General features: G+C 48.6%; 1 protein-coding gene across 2 annotated transcripts; it reads left to right on the plus strand.

Annotated features, from left to right (window-relative positions):
- The first annotated feature begins 85 nt into the window (after positions 1 to 85).
- TYW2 (tRNA wybutosine-synthesizing protein 2) lies at positions 86 to 20,064 on the plus strand. Of its 2 annotated transcripts, none has more exons than XM_020963389.2 (8): positions 86 to 393; positions 4,135 to 4,219; positions 4,582 to 4,750; positions 5,048 to 5,246; positions 5,338 to 5,488; positions 5,783 to 5,892; positions 7,295 to 7,452; positions 8,259 to 20,064. In XM_020963389.2, exons 1-8 carry the CDS (start codon positions 315 to 317, stop codon positions 8,724 to 8,726), a joined length of 1,419 nt encoding a protein of 472 aa, XP_020819048.1. In that variant the 5' UTR covers positions 86 to 314; the 3' UTR covers positions 8,727 to 20,064. The 2 variants fall into 2 exon arrangements, with proteins under 2 accessions (XP_020819048.1, XP_020819049.1); XM_020963390.2 differs by lacking the exon at positions 86 to 393 and adding an exon at positions 493 to 1,171.
- The last annotated feature ends 1,634 nt before the right edge of the window (positions 20,065 to 21,698 follow it).

The following is a 21,698-nucleotide window of genomic DNA, read 5'->3' on the forward strand; positions in this document are numbered from 1 at the left end:
CCAGGAAACCTGCCCCCAGCGGGCGGGCCAGCGCTCGGGGTTAGAACCCCTGAGCGCTCCGCGCTCTCTCCCGGCCCCGCCTTCCTCCCGCCTTCCCTCCATCGAGCTAGCCCCCCTCCCTCTCCCCGTCTAGTTCCCCCGCCCCGCCCAGACTGAGGGCGGTGCCTCACTAAAGATGGCGTGCCTAGCGTCAGCGGCGCTACGCTGAAGCCCTCCGTCGGCCTCCGGGACCGCTTCACTTCGGTTCCTCCCGGGAGCGGGAAACGCGCGGCCCCGCCCCGGCGCCCGCCCTTGCTCCGGCTGACGCCGAGTGCATGGAGCGGGATGCAGCTGCCGGGACGAGCGCCGCCGAGGCCCTCGGCCCCCAGGGCCCGGGAGCTGGAGCGCCCGAGGGTACGCTTAGGAGGGTGCACAGAGTCCGAGGGGACAGGGGAGGGGCTTATCCGGGAGCGAGGTGGGGTGGGGTGGGGGCGCAAGCTCCATGTGCTCGGCGTGGCGGCGGCGGCGCGGGGCGGGCCCCGAGGGCCGGGCCCTGCCTGGCAGATCGGAGAAGCTGACGAGCTTGCTCCTCCGCGCCCCTTTGGGGAGCCTCTCTCGTCAGGGCCCTCAGGCCACCCGGCCAGAAGGCGGCGCAGCCGGGCCCGGGCACAGCTGGAGGAGTAGAGCGGCGGCGGCCCAGGCGGGAGGAGGAGGAGGCCTCAGCCTCGGGCCTGGCCATCTCCCGGCCTCCCCCCTCTCTGGAGCCTGGCACCTGGGCGAGCGCCTTTGTCTCCCCGCCAGCCGTGCCCCGAGGAGGCGCTTGACCCGGAGGACTGCCTGGCGGGCGAACGAATGAATGAAAGGCTGCCGAGGCAGCGGCTCTCCGCCGGGCGCTCTCCCTAGTTCCCGAGGCTTCTCTCCACTTTGCTGCTTGCCTCCCCTGTCTCTTGAGCAGCAGCAGCCCAGGAGCTAGCTGGGCCTCCGAATGGCCAGGCTCAGGGAGGCTTCAGGCACAGAACCAGGCAGGCATGCAGTCACAAGCATTTATTAAGTGCTCCCTACGTGCCAGCCACTGTGCTGAACACTGAGGATACAGAGAGAGGCAAAATCCCAGTTCCTGAACTCAGGGAGCTCCCAGTCTAATGAGGGAGACAGTATGCAAACAACTGGGCACATAAAAGATGGGTGCAAGGTAAGCCTTCAGGGACAAAGGTGAAGAGGGAGAGTCACCCCAACCCCCAAGGCACTGAAAAGGGTGTTGCAGCATCTTGTGTGACAGTGGGGAAGGAGCTGGATTGTAGAGGGCAGGAGAGGGAAGTAAGGTGTAAAACACTGGAAAGGCAGGTAAGGGTCAGGTCATAAAGGGCTTTAAAGGCCAAACAGGATTTTCTCTTTGATCCTGGAAATAATAGAGAGCCACTGCAGCTTATGAGGTGGGGTAACATGGTCAGACCAGTACTTTAGGCAGATCATTTTGGCAAGTAGAGGACTGATTCTAGAGGGGAAAGACTTGAGACAGGAAGACCGAATAGGCATTGCAGTAGTCCAGGGGAGAGTGTGGGTGGCAGGAACTAGGGTGATGGCTGTGAGCGAGGAGGAAGGCAGAAGTATCAGATCTGACAACAGATTGGATAGATGTGACCTATGAGAATGAGAAGCTGAGGATGCTACCTGGGTCAGGAACAGGAAAGTTGGGAAAAGGGGAGGCTTTGGAGGAAAGGTGATTTGTCCTTTAGACATGCTGAGTTTGAGATCTGGACAGGACATCCAATTCAGGATGCCCAAAATGCAGTTGGAGGTACAGGAACTGAGCAAGGGAGAGAGTGTGGATATCTAGGTCTAGGCATTACCAAGTGACTTCAGCTACCACCTATTCCACCTGCTTCAGCAGGACTTCCCCGTACTCCCTGTGCCCTTAGTAGTCATTTAGCTGTAGCCCAGTGGATACTCTACTCCCCATTGCAGACTGTTTTGCTTGTTGGGCAGTTTGTCCTCTCCATCAGACTTAAAGTGGCTTCTTTATACTTCTTTTAGCTTCGGCCCCCTTAAAGATCTTAGCTGGAAAAGGCCAAGGTCCCCTACTGCATTCTGGGCCGTCTCCAGTTGTCCTGATCTATATCTGGCCACTGGACCCAGATGGCTCCAGAGGAGAGAGTGAGAGCCCTCCCCCACTTAAATCCAGCTCACTTGCATGTCATAGCATCACCTCCCACATGTCCTGGTCCTCTTCAAGAACACAGGAACAGCAAGAACAGCAACCCTGGCCCCTAGGGCCAAAGAGGGCAAGTATATCTCACCCCTTTTCCTAGTGTTAGCCATCGTGTCACCTAGCATCTTTTCTCTTCCAAACTGAGCTTTAGCCCTTCCTTTAGCTGACCCTTAGAGAATACAGGCCAGAAGCCCTTTGTCACCCTTGTCGTTCTGAAGACAGTTATGTGACACTTGAGTCACATTTACAGTCCCCGTTGCCCAAAGAGCTGGGTGAATGCCATGTGCCCAGTAGGTCATAGAGCCACCCTTGAGCACTTAAATACTTTGGGGTCTTTGGAGAGCCACAGATTGCAGGTAAGAAGAGTTGGCTCTATATCACTTTTCTGAAAAGAAATTGTTATGTCCGGATGTTTTTATAAAAGGTAATCAGGGGTGTTTGGGGTTTAGAACCCTAATCTCTGAGGCCCTGTTGTGACAAGTGACCACACTCTCCCACACAGTCAGTCAGTGTCTGTATCAGAGGTAGAAGGTTATCCTTGATGGAACAAGGCTCTGAAACCCAGTGTGGCATTTCTTTTTTAAAAACTTTTCCCCCCCTTTTTAAAAATTAATTTCTTTTGATTTATCAACAATCACTTCCGTAAGCTTTTGAGTTTTAAATTTTTCTCCCCCTCCTTCCCTCCCCACAGTCTAATATAGGCTGTACATATACATTCTTATTAAACACATTTCCACATTAGTGATGTTGTAAGTATGAATTAGAACCAATGGGAGGAACCACCAGAAAGAGGAAACAAAACACAACAGAAGAAAAAAACCCAGCAAATAGTCTGCTTCGATCTGCATTCAAACTCCATAGTGCTTTCTCTGGATGTGGAGAGCATTTTCCATCATGAGGCTTTTGGAGATGTCTTAGATCTTTGTATTGCTGAGAGGGGTTAAGTCTATCAAACTCAGACATCACTCAGTGTGGTTGTTACTGTGTATGACAGTCTCCTGGTTCTGCTCACTTCACTCAGCGTCAAACCATACAAGTCTTTCCATGTTTATCTGAAGTCTGCCTGTTCATCATTTCTTACAAAAACATTTTTTAAAAATTATTCTGAACTTTAAAAACACCAAATAAAATGAGTTCAGGTGCAAGGTGGAAGAGAAAAAGAAGATTGTACATGGAACTGTGACTATTATTACATATAGCTTGCTTTTCTTTTTAAAGTACATAATAAATTCAGCCTGTAGCTTTCAAAGCTGTCTGGCTCATTTGTTTCTTCTGGCTTTCCTTCTGTGTATTTTTAAAAAAATGCTTCAATGATATTTTCTTCCTTTTCCTTTTTTTTTTTTGGCAAACCCTATTGCTAGCCCCTCTGTCTTTCCAAATTGGAAAAAGAAAAGAAAAGGAAAACAGTACCCCGAAACAAATATACATAGTCAAGCAAAACAGATTCCCACATTGGCCATCTGTGAACGTGTATATCTGCTGCTGCCAGTGTGTTATTTCCTAACAGTGAGACTCTGCTCACAGCCCCTCATAGCCTCTGCCTACGTTGTCACGCAGGTATGCTAGTGCCATGGTTCCGGGAGAGCTAGGCTATTTACTGACATGGAAGTGTGGGCCAGGAGCTCATCTGGCTGCTTGCTGTCTCCCAGTGTGCATGGTGGATGAGTGGTTCTGCCTTTTCAGCAGCTTTTCCAAGGCCCTGGAGAAGCAAAGTACCGAGCTCCATTCAAAGCCCTGGCTTTGTTTCAGAGTTTCCTTTGCAGTCCATATGCTGGGGGCCTTTTCCTATACCTGTCCTGGGCAATCTTTTCCTGCTGTGGGGCTCCAGGCATGAAGGCTGAATACAGATATGGGGCATGGGACAGACCAGGTGCATCCCTGGCCTGGAAAGGTGGACACTTCTGGGCTTCCTCTCCAACTGAGCCTCTACATTTTCTTTCCTCCAGGCTCTAGCACAATGGAGGGCGAAGGTGGAAAGTCTGAGGTTATTGTGGCTGTTGTGACAGAGCCTCAGTTTACACAGCACTGCAGGTATGAGAAGGTTATGGGGGCATCTCAGGGAGATTGTTGCTTGCAGAAATGGGATAAAATGCATTTGGCACTTGGAGCAGAGGAGAATCAAGACTTAGTGAAGGACTGTAGGGTGATAGATCCTGAATTAGGGGGCACAGTGGTAGCACTGGTTTTGTGAAGGCCTCAGCCCTTATGCCCACAACCTGAGAAGCTGTTGTGACAGGATAGATATGAGGCCAGCTGAGGCATCTAGGACTGTGGGGACATTGTGGAGACCCAGAGAAGGTCAAACCTTCAAGGCTTGGGATTAATGCTACCTTGTGGCTTGCCCACCTTGAAGCTCCTTCGCCCTGGAGCCAAATCCCTTGTTGGTCCTACAGGGAATATCTTGAGAAGCACCGACTCCTAGATAGGCGTCACCGTGTGAAGCAGCTGCCCGATGGTACCATGGCACTACCTATTCTGGGAGAGACCCTCAGTGAGCAGCACCTCCAGGCACTGAAGCAGCGAGGGGCCCCTGACAGCACCTGCAGGCTGGCACAGATCCTGGTCAGTATCTGGGTGAAGGCCCTCCTTGGCAAGAATAGAATTTGGCACTGATGATCCCTGAGCATGAGACCCTGAGTTTAACACTGCCACCCTCAGACTGGTTCTCTGGGTCCTGGGGAGCTTTTCATTGAGGGTGTAGCCCTGAGGCTACCTTTCGAAGGGTAGGTAACCCTTTGTCCAGGGTAACCATTGTCCAGTCTACCAGATCCAGTTCTTCATTCTAGCACGCAGGTTTTGGCATTCGAATTCCCCATGTATATGTCCCCTGTGTACATCTCTTCTGTGTTCCTTTCCCAGAATCCTGTCCCCTCTAAGAAATCTCAGAACTGTTCTCCTGCCCAGAAGCTATGTCAAGAACTGCGGTGTCTGGTGGAAGGCCAGGGGCACACATGGTCAGCTGAGCTAGAGAAAGATCTTCCCCACTCCTGGCAACGTCATGGTGACCTCCTTCTCCTCAATGAAGATAGCTTCAGAGCTGCCCATTGGAAAAAACTGGGTAAGTGAAAGAAGTATCCCAGGCTTCCTTGTGGGTGTCTCTGAGGCAGCCTCATCCCCACATCCCCTTTGGGGGCTGTGCTTTGTTGCAGAACCAGGACTCTGGAAGACTGTTGCCTCTGCCCTGGGAGGCCAGCGTTTGGCAAAGCGAGGGCGTGTGTCACCAGGTGGGACGCGAGCTCCCAAAGTAATCCTGCTGCTGGGTGCCCATGGCTGGGTGGAGCATGTGGATAATGGCATCAGGTAGGTTCAGGAAGGGATGGTGACCCAAGGGAAACTCGTTTGAGGGTACGGGCAGAAGGGAGCAGAAGGGCTGGTGAGGGCATCGCCTCAGGGCTCTGGAGCACCAGGCACTATTTCTTGTTGGTGGCACTTGGGCTGAGCCGTAGAGCTTGGGGCTGAGAGAACCTCTCATTCCTTCATGCACTCTTCTCTGCACTACCTAATGGAGTGCCCCCACTTCTTGGGGGGCACTCAGAAGTTTGAGGATGCTAGCCATGTTGTTCACTCGGCCCCTCGGTATATTGATTTCCCTAGGTACACGTTTGATGTGACCCAAAGCATGTTCTCCTTTGGAAACATCACTGAGAAGCTGCGGGTAGCATCAATGGCCTGTGCTGGAGAAGTGCTGGTGGATCTCTATGCAGGTGACAACCTTTGGGAGCAGTCTCTTGAGTTAGGGGCGCTGCTCTGGTCAGGAGCAATGCTGTCAGTGCTAGACCGTGAGAAGCTTTTTGGTAGGCTTGCTCTGTGCTGATGCCAGAGGGGCCTGGATAGAGGCCTAGCTTCAGACAGAGTCGGAAGGGACCTTGGAGGTCATCTGCACAGGAGGACACTCAGGCAGGCTAAGCAAGCGTGTAGAAGGCATTAAGTGGCAAAGGTGTGATTGGAATCCAGGTCCTCTGTTAATTTAGTCTCCTCTTTTGGAGTGTCCCCCGCCCCTTACTTTGACCATACCCCTTCACCACTTATATCTCCTCCCTTCCTTCCTTTTTTCCATCCATCCATCCATCCATTCATTTGTTCTTCTCTGTACCAGGTCCAACGTGGTTTCCCTCAGCAGTTTTCACCAGAGTCCCTGCTTCAGACTGTTTCACTACTTTTCTTCTCTTCCTCTATCATGGCCTGCCCATAAGCCTTCTCTCAAACCATACCTAATTCTGGAACCTTCTCTTCCCCTCCCTGGGATCTCCAGCTGGATTACCAAGCTCTCTTGCTTCCATTTAAATGACTTTTGAGATCCTGACTTCTCCATGTGTCCTTCTGAGGGTGACTAGAGAAGGGAGAATGCCTTCTTCCCTCCACCCCTTCCCCCCCCCACTCTCTGCCTGGCTAGGAAGTAGCCTGACTTTCCACACCAGAAACGCACTTAACCCTTGGCATGGATATGATGTAAATACTTGAATTCTGTTTTCTTTCTGTCTTCTGTATTTTTGTCTGCATCAATGTTGTCTGTGTCAGATCCTAGGGCCCTAGAAGGCAGGGAACATGTATCTGTCCAGTGCCTCTCCAGCACCATGGTCTAAATGGTGCCAACTAGATGCTTTTTGATGTATGTTTGTATGATTCTGATTCCTTTTGGGACAGGAAGTTCCGAATATGGTTCTTAAGTAGCTTGAGGAAGAATGTTCAGTTGTCTTGTTCTGAAATAGATTGAGGGAGTTGGTTTCTTCTGTCCTTTCTAACCCTATCCTTTGGCTATCAATCAGCTGGCAAGTATTAAGTGCCTACTCTGTGCCAGGTGCTGGGCTATGATTGTAGGGAGCTGCTGTGTAGCTTTGACAGGCAGAGTAAGCTGTGTGCTGTGCTGTGAGCCAGATGTTGCCTTTCTGCATGTCACTCCTCAGGCTTTCACCTGCCAGTAGCATCCGTGTGGCTGAACCTCTTCCCTTTGTAACCTCGTCCCTTGTTCCTGATGGCCTAGACGGTTTCTCTTCCCACGGGAGACTACTGTTCGTGGGTCACAACGCACATAAGAGCGTGGAGCCCGCATTGGTCTGAGAAGGCTTAGCCACTCAAGGCCTTCATCCTTGTCTCCTCTCTCTCCAGGGATTGGTTACTTCACCTTGCCATTCCTGATTCATGCAAATGCTGCTTTTGTCCATGCCTGTGAATGGGATCCTCATGCCGCGGCAGCCTTGAGAAAGAACTTGGAGCTCAACGGTGTTGTGGATCGGTGCTGTATCCACCTCGGCGATAACAGGCAGGTGAGTGAGCGGAGCTGAGCAAGCAGGAGCTTGGATCTGGACCGTTGCCTCTTCTCCTGCCCTCCTCTCCAAAAGCCAGTCCCAGGACTTGCCTAGGCCCCCACCCTTCCTCAGGAAAACTCAGGCAGCTTTGGAGCTGGAAGGTACCTTAGAGATCGTTGAGTTGAACCCCTTCATTTTGTACCTGGAGAAAATGAGGTCCTGAGTTGTTTGCTATGATCATCTCACCTCCTGGGACTCATATGCTCTTGATGTGGAAGGCCATCCTGAGAAGAAGAGCGCTGCCTGCTGGTTCCCTCAGAGGGTTGGAGCTAGGTCAGGAAGATAATGGAGTGGTTGTCATAAAGCCTCAGCTCCTTCCAGCGTGGGGGCTTAAATATGAAGTTAGGGGCCCTAAAAGGAGCTGGGATACCTAGGGATAGGGAAGCCCAAAGGAAAGAGGTCATTATCTGCTCTGTGAACTACTTGTCTGACAGCATGTTTCAGAGCGTACTTTTGTCAAAGAGAATTTGGAGGAGCCAGCTGAGCATCCAGTAGGTGCTTAGCATAGTGCCTGCTGCATAGTAGGTACTTAATAAATGCTTGTTTCCTTCCTTCCCTTCCTTCCTTCCTCCCCTTCTCCCTCTCTCCCTCCCTCCCTTCCTTCTTCCCTTCCTCCCTTCCTCCCTCTCTCCCTCCCTCCCTCCCTCCTTTCCTCCCTTCCTCCCTTCCTCCCTTCCTCCCTTCCTCCCTTCGGGCCTTTAATGTGAGGTCCTGCTGTTCCACTCACCACCCTCTCTCTCTCTCTCTCCCCCCACCTCTTTTAGCTGAAGTTATGGAGCATTGCTGACAGGGTGAACTTGGGGCTTATCCCCAGCTCTGAGGAGGGCTGGCCCACTGCCTGCCGGGTGCTGCGCCAGGACACAGGGGGCATCCTGCATATCCACCACAATGTGGAGTCCTTCCCAGGGAAGGAGCTTCAGCTCCCCAGCAGCAGTGAGGCAGGGCAGAAGGAGCAGAGAGCTGCCAGAAATTCAGGAAGGCAGACACCAGCAAAGATCGCCAAGCTAGAATGGCAAAAGTGGGCTGAGGCTGTGGCTGCCCGCATTGGAGCCTTGCTGCTACAGCTGCATGGGAAGCCATGGGAGACCCGAATCCTGCATGTTCAGCCAGTGAAATCTTATGCTCCTCATGTGGATCATGTGGTCTTGGATCTGGACTGTCGCCCCTTCTCCTGCTCGGGTGAGGGTGTTGGTAAAGCTGAGAGGAGCTGTGGCCAGGGGCCTAAGGTCTGAGGCCTGGGGTCCAGGTGGCTGGGAGTTCTGAGGTCAGCAGCTTACTTCCACTTCTAGCTCCCTTAGCCCCTAGAAATGAATCTTTTACATTTTTATAAGGAATTTTTAGAGTGACTGGTTATTAGACTCTCTCTTCCAAGGGCTTGGTGTAAATCTGAGACTGAGCACTGTAGTCGCCAAAGTCTTGTCTTCCGCTCTTCTCTTCCACTAATCATGACAAGTTGTCTTATTTATAAACCTAGCAAAGGCAGAAAAGCTTGTTGAACTGAGTGCACTCTGCAGAGCCCTGGGTTCTGCAGTTTGGCCTTAGCTCCGTCTGTGTGGCCGTAGACAAGCTGCTGCTCTCTTGGACTGTTGGCTTTGAGTCTCCTCATCTCAGAGATGGGGTTCTCTCTGAACTACCTCATGTAGCTTTTGTCTATGGAGTGTGGGTTTTTCATGAGTTTCTTAGAATTGGAGATGCAGTGCTGGCAGCCTCTTGGAGAGCTTTGGGGACGAAGTCCATGGCACTGCTTCTGGTTGCTGGCATATGGTGGCTCTGGTGAACGTGAGCCAGAGTGGACCAAAGTGATGCCAGGTCTCGAGCGGCCTTGTCAATGCTTGTCCTGATGTCTCATAACTTTGACCTTCTGAATAGCTTCTTATTTTGACTGACCAAGGTATAAGAGTGCTGCTAGAAGCTTGCTAATTGTGCTTGGTTTCTCGAGAGTGAATGTTGAGTTTTCAGGACAGGTTTGTATTTCTTAGGGCTTTTCGGCTGGACTCCCTGCTCTTAAGGGCCCAGGTTTACCGTGTTCTCCCCTTGTGATGCCCAAAGTGCTTTCCAGCCAGCGTGGGCCAGCTGGATTTTGAAGCAATGTATTATGATCTCCCTTCTCCTCTGCTTGTCTTAAGTCTCGGTATCAGGACCTGCACCAAGAAAAGGGCTAGAAACAGAGTCAAGATGCAGGGGTGGTGAGAAGTTAGGGAGTCCCCAGAGTTGTACTTTCCCACTCACGGAGGCTCATGGAATTTCTAAGTCAGAGAATTGAAGCTCCATTTTGTTCAAGGTGCCATTCCTACCCCTCCTACTGACCTCTCGCCCACCATTCCTGCAGTCCTTGCCAAGAGAGAAGAGGGGAGCAGTTTGGGAATGTTGAGCAGCCGGCTGTCCATCCTACCAATTGCTCCCTCTCTCTCAGAGGACCTTGTACTCTCCCACCTCCTTAGGCTGCCCTTGGCTCTAGGCAGAGATCCTCGTTCGTGAACTCAAATGATCATGGCAGGCCATGGGCAAAAGAACGTTTTTTTGGTTATGGAAATGCTTTACACAACCTCCTTTTGAGGAACAGACCACGGCCCTGGTTAAGTGTGACTGGGCCACAAGGTCATCTGCTTGTAACTTTTTTGTAAATGTCCCACAAGAGGCTCCAGCTCTTTCACCTTTTCTCTTCATCCAGGCGCTTTGAAGGTCTGTGCTGGATGGGTTTAAAGAGAACAAAGTGTCAGTGGCAAAGCCCTTTGTCTTGGTATCATAGCTCTATGTGCACATAGTAGGTGCTTAATAAATGCTTAATGACCAGATGAATTGGATGTCCAGAGAGATTGGAATGCCCTGGCCACAGTAAGGGCTCAGGCCCAGGGCAGGCAGGCAGAACTGGGGTGGCTTACATTAGAGAAGCAGTCATATTGATTAGGGCAGTGTTTGGGGAAAAATCGCCTCAAGCTTTTCTTCTGGGGACCTGGGACAGTCCAGTTGGCAGTGGCAGGCTTTCCTTCTGTCTTGATTGAAAGTAAACATTTTCATGAGACCTGAAGCATAGGAAGATAGGAAATAAATAGGATCTGATGTACATTCAGCCTCTGTAACCGCAAGTGCCTCAATTAATGTGTTGGTTTAAAAAAAAAGAAAGAAAAAGTATGATTGAGAGTCAGTCCAGGAAATGTTCGTTCGGTTCTTGTGTCTGTTAACACAAAACCAGATATGGTGTGTGTGAAGAAACTTGGTTTTTGTTGTGGGAAAAGGGTCACTGTGGGCCCTGGAGGCACGCAGGCCCCTGCATCAGAAGGCTCTGGCTCCAGCTCTGGGCCTTTCTGTCCCCCTAACGACATATACCTTAGCCAACTGAAACTGGTATTGTAGGGAATGGGTGCAGGTGGCCGAGTCAAAGGAAGGAGCAGGAGACTGAGGGCCACCTACCTAATGGAGCATGATGGAAAAGCTTTTATTAGACACTTGCTATGCAGTACGCATTGTGCTATAAGCTCTGGGGATGTAAATACAAGCAAGCAAGATGGTAATGGAGATAGTGAGCTTGTAACATAGGAATCCAAGCATGTGTGACCCTAGAAGCCACCTGAGAACCTGCTTTTCCTCACCTGCTAGGCCAGTAGCCCTGCTGAACCCAAGCATAGAGTGCTAGAGTCAGCGTCGTGAAGATCTGGGTTCAAATCCTATCTTTGATACTTCCTAGCTGTATGACCCTGGGCAAGTTACTTCATCTCTAAGCCTCACTTTCCTCATCTGTAAAATGGAGATAATGCTTGTAGTCCTGGTCTGTAGTATGGGTTGTCATAAGGCCCAATTAAGATAGTGTCTGTAAAGTGCACTAGCAAAATGTCCATCCTTATTCTTTCATGAAAATTCCAAGGGAGTAGTGCTTATCTTTGTATTTTATTTCCCATTGGGGTGGCAAAGGCTTGATCTTCCTCAGAATCCCCATGAACTAAGCCTAGAGCATCAGTTCTACAAAAATATATTAGTCTTAAAGACAGAATTGCATCTTGGCCTCAAACAAGCTTCTGTGGAGAAAAAGATGCCAACCTTTAGCATTTTTCATCCAAGGTAGACTATTTCTCAGAGATCTTTTCAAGCTTGATTAAAGCAGCAACAGCTACTGGAGCTGACAGGTGGTGTTGGCACCTAGCTGGGGCACACTGAAAAGGAGAAGGAATGAGAACAGAAACATGGGAGATGAGAGCCAGGATGAGAGGACCAAGGCCAGGAGGCCAGGTCACAGTGCCCAGGCAGGGGTGTGGCGAGTAACAAACAGGCCCAGAACACAACCAGAGGTTAGAAGCACTCACCCCAGGAGTCTGGCTCCCAAGACATTCAATGTGGTTTGGTAGCCAGAGGGCTCACCATAAGTGTTGGCCAGGTTCACAGGGGTCACTTGGAGTTTTCTACTTAGCTTTGCTTTCCACACCATCAGACCATCCACTGGGCCTACCATACTCTCGTGACTAGAACAGTTGAAGTTTGGCCCCATTGTCTCAGAGCCCGGGTCCTGGTCAGCCCAGCTGCTCTCAGTGATTCTGTGGAAGGTGAGCCTTCGTCTCAGGCCTTGGATTCATTTTCCCACTTGCTCCCATGGACTACAGGTGGGCTAATAGGACAGTGTCTTGTCCCAGGATCATTTCTATCTGAACCCCATCAGAAATGAGAAAGATGAAGCAATAATAACATTTCCTTTTTAGGTTTGTCATGTACTTTACAGATATCTCATTGAGTCTCAATGACACCCTTGGAAGGAAGAGGCCCTTGTGAGCCTCATTTTACCTATTGGGAAATTCACATTCAGAGAAGTGGCTTGCCCAGGGTCACACAGCTAGTAAGTGCCTGAGGCAGGATTTGAACTCACATCTTTCAGATTTTAGGTGTAGTCTTCTAGTCACTGTGGCATGCTGCCTTTCTGTAACATAGGGACTCCCAATTTTTAGCTTCAACTTGAGCCAAAGACTTTCTTAGAAGCTTGGATCTCTTAACAGTCCTTTATAGTCCCGTTTCTCTTTTTCTGACTGATATCACAGAGCTAGACAGAGGTCCTTTGGGAACATAATGGGGCATCAGGATTATGGGATTTACTGGAGAGAAAGGTTGCTCTGACTTGGCTTTTTAATTAACGTCTGTTTCTGCTCTGCCTCGAGCTAATTGGGGTGGACTCCTAGCCTCTCTCCTTTGGCTGGAGCCTGCGAGCTATAATCCCACTGTGTGGGGGGCATGTCCACAACTGGGTAGTGCCTGTGCCCGTATTAGCAGCATAAGTCTTCCCTGCCCAGGTTAAGGACCTTCCCAATTGCGTTTTGCTGTCCTCCAGCACTGTTGCCTCAGGACACCCCACATTATCACACTTTTGCTGTTCTTTGGCTGGAAACTAGACCAAGCAGAATCTTGTCCCCAGTAGGAGCTTATTCCTAGTATGCTTTGCATGTTTCCTTGCTCTGATAAATGCCACTTTCCCAGGTCAGCCCTCACCTTGGCTCTAGCTCCCCGAACAGCCAAGAAGGCAGTGTCTCTGTGCGATTTACAAATGGCCCAGGTGTGGGCTGCTGGTCAGCCCATCTGTGCACTCCTTAGCAATGCTCTCAGAGTGCACCCCCTGTCCTGCTCCCTCTTAGATTGCCTTCAGACCTTTGGCCTCCTGCCTGCCCTGTCTCACTAGGATGCCCCTAATGTTTGGGTAGTTTGTTCCTATAAGAAGAACTTAACTGATAGGAAATTAAGCACATTGTCTCATAATCACGATGGCCCTCACTTTGGGTATCTTCCTCTCCTTCAAATAGTTTAAGAATCTATCCCTTGAGGGGCAGCTAGGTGGCACAGTGGATACAGCACCAGCCCTGGATTCAGGAGGACCTGAGTACAAATCCGGCCTCAGACACATAACACTTACTAGCTTGTGACCCTGGGCAAGTCACTTAACCCCACTGCTTAGCCAAAAAAAAAATCTGTCCCTTGATGTCCTCCTGGTCATATTGCCTTCTCCAGGTCTACTGTTTCTTTGGTGTCATTTCTGCTTTTCTCCCCCTAATCCCCGCCCCTGACTGTGATGAATGAAATCCAGACATGGTTCCACTGTCCGTGATGGGGAAAAGAATTTATTGGAAAAGCTCTGTAAATATGTGTGTCTTTCATCTGCGTGTTGCTGTCTTCCTGTTTGCATCATGAAATTTCCTCCAAGAAAGTCAACAAGCATTAGCTTACCTGAGTCTCAGAGGACTTGGCTTAGTTGGGTCTCTTGCCAAGCTTTCTTTAGACTTTTTTCCTTCTAGTGTTTCTTGCTGCCTAGTGAGGCAATATTCTTCATAAACTTCTGTAGGATTTTATAAATGGCTTTCTATCCTCACCTTCTGTTGTCCCAGGGTGCCATATTTCCCCTCTTGGAAATGAAATCAAGTGTCTGTGGACTAAGGCAGCTTCGCAGCTTGTATTTGTTATGGCCATTGATTTATATGAGTTATACTTCTGTGTAAAGTTCCATTTGCCAGCAATGTCCTTCCCTCCATCCATTTCCCATTTTTTGGCATCAGCAACTTGGTTAAATAGTTCAGGTTAGAGCTGTTTTTATTGCATAGCATATCTTTTTCTCACCTTCTACCTTTGTACTAATTTTGGTCTTGGCTCTGACAAATCTGTGGTCTGACTGTGCACAGACAATTGATTCAAGGACGACTCATGTTGCCTGTCCTGTTATCATTTGATGTCATGTTATTCACTGCACCCTGCCTCTGAAACATACTGATGGTGTGACCCTGGACAAGTCACTCAAACTCCTCAGTTCTCTAGACTGCTAGTGTCAAACTCAAATAGAAAGTGAGTCCTTTAGGCTGCATATTGACTTAGAAAACCATAAATTAACATTATTATCTGTTGTATTATATTTTTAAAAAACCATTTCTCTATGACATTGTAATCTGGTTCAGGCCCCACTGGGAGTTTTGCAGGCTCCAGGATGCTTGTGACCCATAAATTAGACACCTGTGCTCTAGGCGACTCTCTCAGACTGTGAGTTGCAGAGAAAGTGCATCGGTACAGGGAGTTTCCTTACCTGGGCTTCTCTACAACAGTGAAAGCCCAGGCTAGTCCTTCTCCCCATTCAATGAATGCCATGTTCAGCTCCTTTTGAGACTACTTTTCTCAAAGTATTTCTGCTGTGTGTCTGAGTGGGCTGCTTCTCTGTACTTCCTCAGCCTTTGGCCTTTTGAACGCCTCGTTCCTGAATCATATTTTTCATGTTGCGTGTTCCCCTTCCCCAACATTTTCTGCACCTTGTGAAAACATCCCTGGTACATGTGGCAGTGGGAACCCTGTGTATGCATGCTCCGCTTTCTCCTATTCCTGGCCAGCATCATGCCCAAAATATTTTCATAGGAATACAGCTTTAGTTTGTTTATAGGAATCGGTGGAGAAATAGGATTTGGTATGTAGAAGGTCACTTGCCAGCCATTGTCAGCTTTGCACATGGGCACCCACAGTACACTAGCCATCTGTTGCGCCTTGTCATGAGTCCGAAATACTACGTAGCAGGATTTGGATGAAAAAGAGACTTGGGAGGGCAGTGTGGCCAGCTCTGGATCTGCTCTTATCTTCCTCCTTTGCCTTATCTTATCTCCATGCTTCTGAAGAATAGCAGTGTTGGAAGTGGAGAACCCGGGTTGTTTCCAGTACACTTTCTGGACTGTCTTGGGTGGATAGGAGCTAGAGCACCAGGGAAATGAGAAGTGATTCACTTCTTAGGCTGGTGCCAGCTTAGACTCTGCATAGGCCGCAAAGTATCGTAATCATCCTCATCTCCCTATGGAGTGTAGACAGGTACATGTGGCCATAAGGACCACACATTTGGAGAAGGGAGTGAGTCAGCTCAGGGGCAAAGGGAGGGGGCAGGTAGTTCTTTGTGACCCTCCTCCTAAGCCTGGCAGAATCCTGCTTGCTCACCTTCAGTCCTCTAGCTCCCAGGGAGGGCTGTCTTCCCTGGTTTTCATGCGTGCTCAGGAAGTTCTAAGCCTTAAGCCTGGGAAGATAAAGCCCCACTGGCTAAGCCCACCTCCTTACCCAGAACTCCTTGGAAATAAACCCCAAAGGCCCTACTGGGCCCCAGGGCCTTGGCTTCCCAAACAGCCCTTCAGCACCATGGTGCTGCAGGTGTGTTCTCTGATTGTATCACCCGTAACAACGATCATCTCCTGAGCTAGATCTCATTTCCTGGATGCCAAGGTTGCTCTGTCTTCCCTCAGAATCTGAAGAGCCAGACATGCCTGCTATTTGACTTCTCTCTCTGTCCCTTTGAAAAAAACAGGCTCATTGTTTCTGTTGAGAACATCCTGTCCTTGTCCCCGTCCTCGTCTCTGCAGCCCCACTGCCCAGTGTTTTGCTAACCTGAAATAATTGGCCTTTCTGGCATCTGAGAGAGAGATTAGATTGGGAGAAAGCAGACCCTGCTGGACCAGAGCTGAGCCATTGCAGATGGAGCAGAAGCTCTTCTGATTCGGCTGCTCCAGCTCCAAGGCAGCTTCCTCAAGATCTCCAGCCGCCCACTGAGCTGGGCCATTGCACATGGCCCCGCTGCTGCCCACCTGCTTTCTCTCAGCTGCCCTTGGGACAGTTAGCAGGGGGAAAGCAGGAGAAGGGAGATCACCCTTTGGGAGGTTTCTTAATTTCTCTCTCTTTATTCTCTTTAATCTCGGAGAGACTGTATACCGTAGAATAATGGCTACCAGCCTTTTCCAGAGAGAATCTCTTTTGTATACAGGACAATTTTGAGGATCCCCTCCAAAAGATAGGTAATGACAAATGGATTTAGTAATGCCCTCAAATGGATTTTGTATTTTATTCATCACAGTGGCACCTAATGACCTTTGAAAAATAGTGATATATTTGTGCAAGATGTTATTTATTCATTCTGTAGGAAGAATGCTTGTTTATTATATTGGACCATGTAGTGAGATGAACCTTTGCAATAACTCTGGCCTTCCACAGACTATGGTTTAATGTTAGGAAAATCTGAAGTTTGGGAACCGCCAGTGTCTGGGGAGAGTCAGGAGCCCCAGGTACAAATACTGCCTTGGAGCACTGAGCCAGTTGCCCGCTCAGAGGCTTGTTTTCCTTATCTGTGACATGGGACCAGAATTGTTACCTAACTCACAGCCTGTTGTGACGAGCAGACGGGAACATACCTATAGAGGTCTTCAGAAACCTTCAAGTGCCGAGAGAAATGCAGTTAGTGGGATGATGCTGTGTATGCTCTCTACCTTGTGGGGCGTGGGGAGGGTGGTGCTTTTATTAACTGTGTGCTTTACCTTGAAAATACCCTCTTTCTGTTTGGGGACTTGGAGACCACTAAGGAAAGCAATACTCGAAGAACTTCTCCATAAGCTGTACCTCCTGAGATCCAGATCTTAGGGGAGGGAAGGAATGGTAGACTTCTTCATTTCCCCCTAGTGCTCAGAGCATGCCTCACTTTCTAATTCACTCCCCAGAAAAGCTCTTGAAGGCTAGCTCTGATTTTGATCTGTGTGTGTGTGTGTGTGTGTGTGTGTGTGTATGTGTATGTGTGTGTGTATCTCTGTGTCTCTGTGTGTGTGCGCATGCATACATGTGTGTATGTGCACGTGCATTCATACACACGTGTGTGTGTGTGTACACAGTGATCCAATCCCCTTCTTCCTTTTTTAAGTATCTACTTCGCCCTCTTGCTAGTTATAGCCCTGACATGGGCTTCCCCTTTGGAAATCTCATCTCGCTCTTACCTCTCCCTGGAGGAGTGGTAGACTGGTATGTGCTGGTTTGGTTTAAGCTTCTTTGTCACAGCAGAAGGTTCAAGGGGTTGGGGTGGGGGTGGGATTTGGTAGTATGGGGTAGTTATTGGGAAGCAATAGCAAAATGGGGGGTAAAAAAGGGAAACGTCATCTCAGTTCGTGCTGAGACAGGACTGGCCCAAGTTTACTTAGTTTCAAATAGAAAGCCATATGGGCAGGGTGGACTCAATAAAACTGCTTGTTTATTTTAAATGAATGCCAAGGCTCAGTGAATTGGCTGCAGCTACGCTGACACCTTATTTTACAGGGGAGTCATTAAGGGCCCAGGGAGGGGAAGGCACCTACCCACAGTAGGGCCAGGACTTGAACGTAGGTCCCCTGACTCCAAATCCAGCCCTCTTTCCACTGTATGGTTACCTATCAGTGTTTTAATTGTGACCCTCAAAAGTAATAATTGTCAAAAGTTATCTACCCTTAGCCTCATTTTGCCCACTTAGTGGGAGGTGAAGGGAAGATGCAGTGAGTATTTAATGGACACAATCAGTGTGAACAAGTTCCAAATGATCTGAATGATCACCACCTTTCTCCTGCCCTATAGGCTATGAATACCTCGACTCATGGGCATGCAAATGAGTCGTAAAGAAAATGCCCATGCTCCCAGGATGAAATGGAGCAAAATTGAGGGAGCTCAAACTATTGAATGATGCCAAGTTGAATTAACAGCTGTCCAAATAGCTCCTGCACCCAGTTAACTCTTTATCACCAAATAGACCAAAGAAATTAGGCCTCTGGTAGCCTGCATCTCTCTCAGTTCCTTAAGACTGCTGGAAATGAATAGAATCTCTACTTGTAAGATAAATTATTCAAGTAATTTCCAGTAAATTCAAGTAAGTTACAGAGTAACATATTTGACCAGGCCAAGACTGCTCAGTGAAGGAAAATAAAATGAGAGAATATTTATAAATTCCTTAGCATAGTACTTGCCATAGCCAGCACTATCAAAATGTTAGCTGTCATGATCATTTGTACAAGATAACTTTCTAGCGCCATCTCTTTTTGTCCTACTGCCTTCACTGTCTCCTTTCCGATTTCCTTGGTCTCTTCATAGGATCATAGGAAGGAGCCTCAGAGACCATGTAGTCCAGCCACGCCATTTTATAGAGGAGGAATCTGAGGCTGTCAGAGGTGACACATAGACAGCATGTAGCAAAGCTGGGATCTGAACCCAGATGCTTGGACTCTTTTCACTGAACCACATCACTTCCCTTTAGACAATACTATTTTTAGGTGTGTACAGTTGTGTTTTCATACCAATGTGAGATTATATAGTATATTCATGGGCAGTTTTTCAGTTTATATTTATTTTATGCTATTTTTTTTCTTTAATAATAATGATAGCCAACATTTACGTAGCGTCTACTATGTGCCAGGAACTGTGTTGTGCTTTTTTCCAATTATTATCTCATTTGATCCTCACAACAACCCTGAGAGGGAGGTATTATTATTATTATTATTATCCCCATTTTACAGATGAGGAAACGGAGGCAAACAGGGTAAAAGTGACTTGCCCAGGGTTATACAGCTAGTGTCTGTGGCTGGATTTGAACTCGGGTCTTCCTGATTCCAGGCCCGGCACTCTGTGCACTGTGGCACCCCTTAGCTGTCCCTTTAGCTTTTTTCTTTGCTAATCCAATTTCTTTAAATTACCTGAAAAAAATGGAGGGTGGGCCGGTGAGGGGTGGGTAAAGAGATACTTGTTGGCCAGAAAAGAATGGAAAGGCTGGGAAGGCCAGAAAACCTTCTGTAATCCCTCAGTCTCCCAGGCACAGTTTGGAAAACATTGTACTAGGAAAATAAGAACTGTGGTTGTAATAGAATGGAAGCCCTTTGAGGACAAGAGCTGTTTTATTTTTGTGTTTGGACCCACCTCTATGCCCAGCACGTAACAAATGTTTAACAGATGCTTGTGGAATGGAATTGAGACTGCTTAGGGGAGGAGGTAGGCCAGGTTTCCTATTGAAGCCTTTCACTCTTCTCCTTCCCACCCCCCCATACCCCAGCACATTTCATCGGTAGTAAGCCAATCATTGGCCCATTCTGGGCAGTTGGGTCTTCTACTCAAGCAAAGCAATAAGAAGGCATCATTTTTGCTTGTCTAGAAGGGAAATCAGTCTAGCGAGTGAGGGAGGGAGCAGTGACTCGAAGAGATTCTCAGAGGGATACTGGCTAAGAGCACAGGGGAGGTTAAGGGCCCCAAAGGACAAGAAGAGACCGGGGAAAAGGGAGGAAGCAATGGTGTACTAAGACACTGGTCATGTCTTCTGACATTCATTCTTTGCACCATGGAGCCAGACTCTAGCACAGAATGAGGGAGGAAGTCAAAGATCGTTCTAGAGTTAGAGGAAAGCAAGGAGTGACCCCAAGGCAATGGTCATCCTGGTCAGAAGCAGTGACAAAGTCCAGAGAAAGCCTACATGGTGAGGCCGCTCCATTTGCCCCTCCATGGACAGGGTTTCAAGGAATCTAGCCCACTCTGGAGTGGGGACGTCTGGGGGTGGAGCTCAGGCCTCAGGGCCTTGATGGTGCTGGTGGTGGTATACAAGGGCAAAGGATCCCTGTGTAGATCCTAGTGTGAGATGGTCAGATGATGTGTCACAACATGAGAACACATGGCATTTCCAGTGAGGAGCTAGGGTGGGTGGGGGGAACGGGGACTGTATCATGTACTGGTTCACATGGAAAAAGCTGTTTTTCTGAACCCTAAGAGTCTGCATTGTAATAGAGTCATGTTGCTCTGCTTCACAATAAATTCTTATGAGATAAAGACTGTGTGTTTTCTTTTTTAATTTAAAAAAAATGTTTTTAGGCAATTGAGGTTAAATGACTTGCCCAGGGTCACACAGCTAGTAAATGTCAAGTGTTTGGTCTGAGGCTAGATTTGATCTCAAGTCCTCTTGACTTCAGGGCCGGTGCTCTATCCACCGTACCACCTAGCTGCCCCCAGGTGTTTTCTTCTGATCCCTTCCCATGTAATAATCACTATAAGCAAAGACTTCTTTTGCCTGATACGAAAGGAGAGAGAGGATCATCTGCATCCAGCTTCCTTATTTGTGCCCACTTTAGTTGTCCTCCCTAACCATTCTCCGTCCCAAACTCACCTAAGCATAATTCACAAAAAGACCCAAGATCTTAGAGGAGGAAAGGGTTGGGGGACAACTGCTTTGTTTCCCTGCTGGGCCCAAAGCACCTCCTCATCCTAATTCTCTGCCCAGTGAGGCAATGTGATGTTCAGCAATGAATTCATGTCTTCCACAAAGATTTAGCCGTAGAGGGGGCAGCTAGGCGGCGCAGTGGATAGAGCACCGGCCCTGAAGTCAGGAGTACCTGAGTTCGAATGCAGTCTCAGACCAAACACTTGATACTTATTAGCTGTGTGACCCTGGGCAAGTCACTTAACCCCAACTGCCTTAAAAAAAAAAAGATTTAGTCATAGAGGTCATTGAACATTGAAAACGGGCTCTTTCCTTATCACAGTATAAAAGGACATTTGAATTGGACAGCTTAGCTGTTTAGAGTGGTTGACAGACTTCTTTCAGCCCTTCCACCCTTCACTTCATCACACCGACTACCTCTCTAAGTATAAGTCTCAGGGTATTGGCACCCCTAAAGTGACTAGCCCAGTGCTAGATGGAGGAGGCCAAAATGGCCCCATGAAAGCTCGTGTTATTGAGGATCGGATTCCAAACAGAACTCATCTCCCCTCCTCAACTCCAACTTGTAAGGGTCTCTCGGGGGCACTATCATCCTTCCAACCACCCAAGTTCCCAATCTCTCTCTTGTCTGCACTCAGCCCACATCTTGTCAATGCCATCTCTGACGTTCCTTCTTTCCACTCACAAAGCCCCTACTTTAGTTCAGACCTTTAGTTCAGACCTTTATGCCTCCCTTGGAATATTGCCTCCAGTGGCTCCCCTCTCCAGTCCATCACAGAGGCCAAAATCATCTTTCTAAAGCTGAGCTATATGGTCTGCTCACTCTGGCTCAAAAACCTGTAAACCTTCCATAGATCCCTATTGCCTCTAGGATTCAAAAATCAAACAAAAAGTCCTCCAACTGGCCACAACCTGGCTCCAACCCCATTCTTACTAGTCTTATTTCATAGTATTTTACACTTCATGCATTCCAGCTGTTTTCCAAACTCCACATTCCATCTCCCATCTCCATACATTTGCATAGACTATCCTCTATGCATGATGTGCTCTTTCCTCATTTCTAACCTCTGAATTCTTCCTTCAAGGCTTAGCTCAAGGAAGCCTTCCTTGATTCCCGCCAATGACCTTATATTTACTTATCTATGTATCTGCTCTCTCTCCCTTGAGGGCAAGTCATCTTATTTTTGTCTTTGGATCCCTCAGAACTCAGGCACAGTAAGCTTAATAGATGCTTAGGGAATTGAAT

Source organism: Phascolarctos cinereus, unplaced genomic scaffold (assembly GCF_003287225.1).
Source record: "Phascolarctos cinereus isolate Bilbo 61053 unplaced genomic scaffold, phaCin_HiC Scaffold_8;HRSCAF=390, whole genome shotgun sequence".
NCBI lineage: Eukaryota > Metazoa > Chordata > Mammalia > Diprotodontia > Phascolarctidae > Phascolarctos > Phascolarctos cinereus.

Coding starts and splice junctions, on each gene's coding strand:
- TYW2 (XM_020963389.2), top strand. CDS start 315: ATGGAGCGGGATGCAGCTGCCGGGACGAGCGCCGCCGAGGCCCTCGGC. Junction 4,220..4,581: donor CAGTTTACACAGCACTGCAG/GTATGAGAAGGT, acceptor TTGGTCCTACAG/GGAATATCTTGAGAAGCACC. Junction 7,453..8,258: donor ACCTCGGCGATAACAGGCAG/GTGAGTGAGCGG, acceptor CACCTCTTTTAG/CTGAAGTTATGGAGCATTGC.